At 46.1% G+C, this 3,207-nt stretch overlaps 1 protein-coding gene across 1 annotated transcript; it reads left to right on the top strand.

Moving 5' to 3' along the window:
- Positions 1-565: 565 nt before the first annotated feature.
- On the top strand, positions 566-2,625 carry LOC147889045 (trihelix transcription factor PTL-like). Its single transcript, XM_087392597.1, has one exon. The coding sequence runs from the start codon at positions 755-757 to the stop codon at positions 2,234-2,236; it is 1,482 nt and encodes a 493-aa protein (XP_087248723.1). The 5' UTR covers positions 566-754; the 3' UTR covers positions 2,237-2,625.
- The last annotated feature ends 582 nt before the right edge of the window (positions 2,626-3,207 follow it).

Below are 3,207 nucleotides of genomic sequence, written 5' to 3'. Positions count from 1 at the left end.
GATTTTTTGGCCTGCCCTCTGGGTAGCCTTAGCAACGGCTTGAGTTTTGCAAAGCTAAAAATCCTGATTATTTCTATTTGTTAGGGTGAGAATTTTCTATTGGTTGCTAGCAACTTTGGCAAGCTAGTATTTATGATTTTGGTACAAACGTGATTAATCCAAGTATGCTCTTTGTAAGAGGCTTTAATGCATGCATTTAGTGACTTCCTCCTCTCTCTCTCTCTCTCTCTCTCTCTCTTTTCTTCTCTCTCCCCTTGCCCCTTTCTCTTCTCCTTTTCTCTCTCCTTTCTTTCTCCTCTCTCTCTCTCTCTCTCTCTCTAGGCAAGCCCCCCCTCCTCTCTCTCTCTCTCTCACAATGAAATTCATCTTGTTGACTTTTGGACCATTTGAGTTAGTACTCTTTGTACACTATTTCCTTTTCATGCCTCCAATTTTATTCTCTCTTAAACATTTCACAACTGAATGATAGATATATATCTATATAACCTTGTTTGTTTTGTTTGCGTGAGCAATGTGCGTGCCAGCTGCGTTGCAAATGCTACTTCAAAGTTGAATATGTAGCAAACAAAAGATACAAAAAAAGCTAAGTTCTGTTTGAATTTTGAAGCTCGAAAGATTCATGAGCTGCAATTCACTAGCAGTCTAGAGAAGATAGGGCAGGGACGAAGAAGAAGAAGCTCGCGAGCTCCATGGATTTAGTTTAGCGCATCACATCTTCTCCTCCCACGATTTTCCCCTTCTTCCTTCTCCTGTCATGTATTCCCCTGAGGGATTTTCCCTCTCCGTTCCTCGCCCCTTCCCTCTCTACCTCCCCCGCCCTGCTTCCCTTCCCCCCGCCTGCAAGCCCCCCCCCCCCCCCTCCAGACATGACATGGATGACTTCGCTTACCGTTCCGAACTCCCCCAGAGCTCGTCCACGGAGAATTCGGGCGAAATTAGGAATGAGCTTCTCCCCCCCCCAGAAATGCGAGAGTTCACTTCCTGCTTCACTTCCTACGTTCCTCCCATTTCCAGTCCTTCCATGCCTTCGTTCTTTGCGCCTGGACCAGCTTCTTCGGAACCAAGATTGTACGACAATGAGAGTTGTGGGACTAGAATGGAAAGCGAAGGCGGAAGGGACGACGAACGCAAGAGGGAGCGGGAGCACAAGAAGCGCTCCAAGAACTGGACGCGGCCAGAAACATTGAAGCTTATAAGGGTACGGAGTGGCATCGATGCAAAATTTGGGAGGACAGGTAGAAAGGCAGAATTATGGGATGAAATCGCTGAAGTTCTCCAGAGAGACAACTTTGCGCGGGATGCACAACAATGCAAGGACAAATGGGAAAAGCTGTCCGCCGGGTACAAGGAGGTTAGAGATGGTATCAGAGACAAGGAAGACTTTCCCTACTATAGTGAGCTCCACATGCTTCTGTCTGGGAGGTCGAAGAGGAGGGAGAGCGATATGGACAACGATTATGTGCCAGAGAAGGGAATGCAAGAGACGGGTCAGATTGAAGAACTGGAACTTGATTTGGGTGGGGACTTTGGGTTGAGAATGGAAGCGTCTGCTCCGTTTTTGATAGCTAGCACCGATGCTCCTGGAAGCGTTCAGGCCGAGCATCTCATGGAGGAACAAGTTCAAGTAAAGAAGCGGAAGAGGAGCCTGAAATACGTGTCTGTTACTGACCTATCTGCTGTGCAAGGGCTTTTGGAAACTTTACTTTCTAGGCAGCAAAAGTTCTTCAGTGATCTGTTAGATGCAGTGGAAAAGAAAGAGCAACTCAAGGAGCAACTCCGCCAAGAACGAGAGGATAAATGGAGAGCGGAAGAGAGGGAGCAGAGGCATATTTTCAATAACGCCATGCTGAGTCTCACCCAGAAGCTTCTGGGTGAAAATTCAGGAGCTGGAGTCACATCAGGAGCAACTTCTGGCGAGAACTTACTAGAGGAGCATGGAGGGCCAAAGAAAAGGTCGAAGAACTGGAAGCGGTCAGAGGTTTTGCAGTTGATCAAGCTGAGAGGAGAAATGGACAGCAAGTTTGCCATGCCCACAAGGAGGGCTGCCCTGTGGGAAGAATTAGCAGAGATCTTAGGAGCACATGGAATTCGAAGGGAGGGGAAGCAATGCAGGGAGAAATGGGATAAATTGATGGCAGAGTTCAAAGATGTTACTGATGGAAGAAGAGATCAAAGTGAGAGTACCTTCTTTTTGGAGTTGAAGACCTTCATGGATGAAGGACACCACTACACCTGAGGCTGTAACAAGCCTTCCATGGTAAACACACGGCCACCCCATGAGAAGACCTGGTATGGTCATGGATGTATTTTAAAAGATTTTTTGTAAACCGCCCTTGTCCCGTCAAAGATATTTTCAGGCAAGCAGATGTGTATCCGGAGTTAAATTTAGACACACAGTCGGCATTCGTTTTTGACTCTGTGAAATGTTAAATATGAAACACTTTATGAAAGCTCTGCAGTATGATATGACCTGGGCGACTTTCTGGTTTCACATTTTTCCCTACAAGCCTCTGTCTGCTTGTTTCTAAGCTCATGGAAGGGTTTCGGGGTTGCGGGAGGGGCCTTAGGTTTGGGATGGTCCAAGCTAACCGATTGAGGTCACTTTCAATTGTCAATAGCGTAAACCGTTTGGGTGTAAATAAGTATGTTTTGGTGCTTTTACAAGCTGCAGATTCTAGACTTATGATGGTAATTCAACGTGTCACCTGACACGAGACCCTATCTTTTGTTTCTTTTTTCCTGCATATCGAAGTGAATGGGGGGAAGTCATAATGCTGGCAATGTTGTAACCTTATTTACTTCTGGACTCAACACTCAGGTAGTATTCAATTTTTAGACACAAATGCTCCTTCCACCATAGGTGGTTTGATTTGTCTTTGTTGATAACGATGACAATATCTTCCGCCCTTCTACCTGCAGCCTTGTCCCCTTCCCATCAGGCTGACTCTGGAACTGCATTTCCAGGCTCGGGTCAAACAGCAGGTGAACCTTTAACTTGACCTGTAGTGTAAATTCCAGGAATGTTGTCTGTCTCTAGGTCAACTTTTGATGTCAACTTTTTGTTTGCAACTTATTTGGCCTCCCTTGCCAGGCTCCTGCCTTCCAATTTCAGAGGCTTTCAAGGCTATATTCAAAGTCGTGCTATTCGGCCTCCCCTGCCTTCGAATTTGAGAGGCTTTCAAGGCTATATTCAAAGTTGTTCGAATT

This window comes from Dipteris shenzhenensis, chromosome 21 (genome assembly GCF_047967505.1).
Source record: "Dipteris shenzhenensis isolate YYH24624 ecotype China chromosome 21, Dip_SZ_1.0, whole genome shotgun sequence".
NCBI classification, from domain to species: Eukaryota; Viridiplantae; Streptophyta; class Polypodiopsida; order Gleicheniales; family Dipteridaceae; genus Dipteris; species Dipteris shenzhenensis.
The sequence above is the reverse complement of the archived record's forward strand: the minus strand, read 5'-3'. Positions and strand labels throughout refer to the sequence as shown.

What these genes read in the sequence shown, in the direction of transcription:
- LOC147889045 (XM_087392597.1), top strand. Translation starts at nt 755, where the DNA reads ATGTATTCCCCTGAGGGATTTTCCCTCTCCGTTCCTCGCCCCTTCCCT.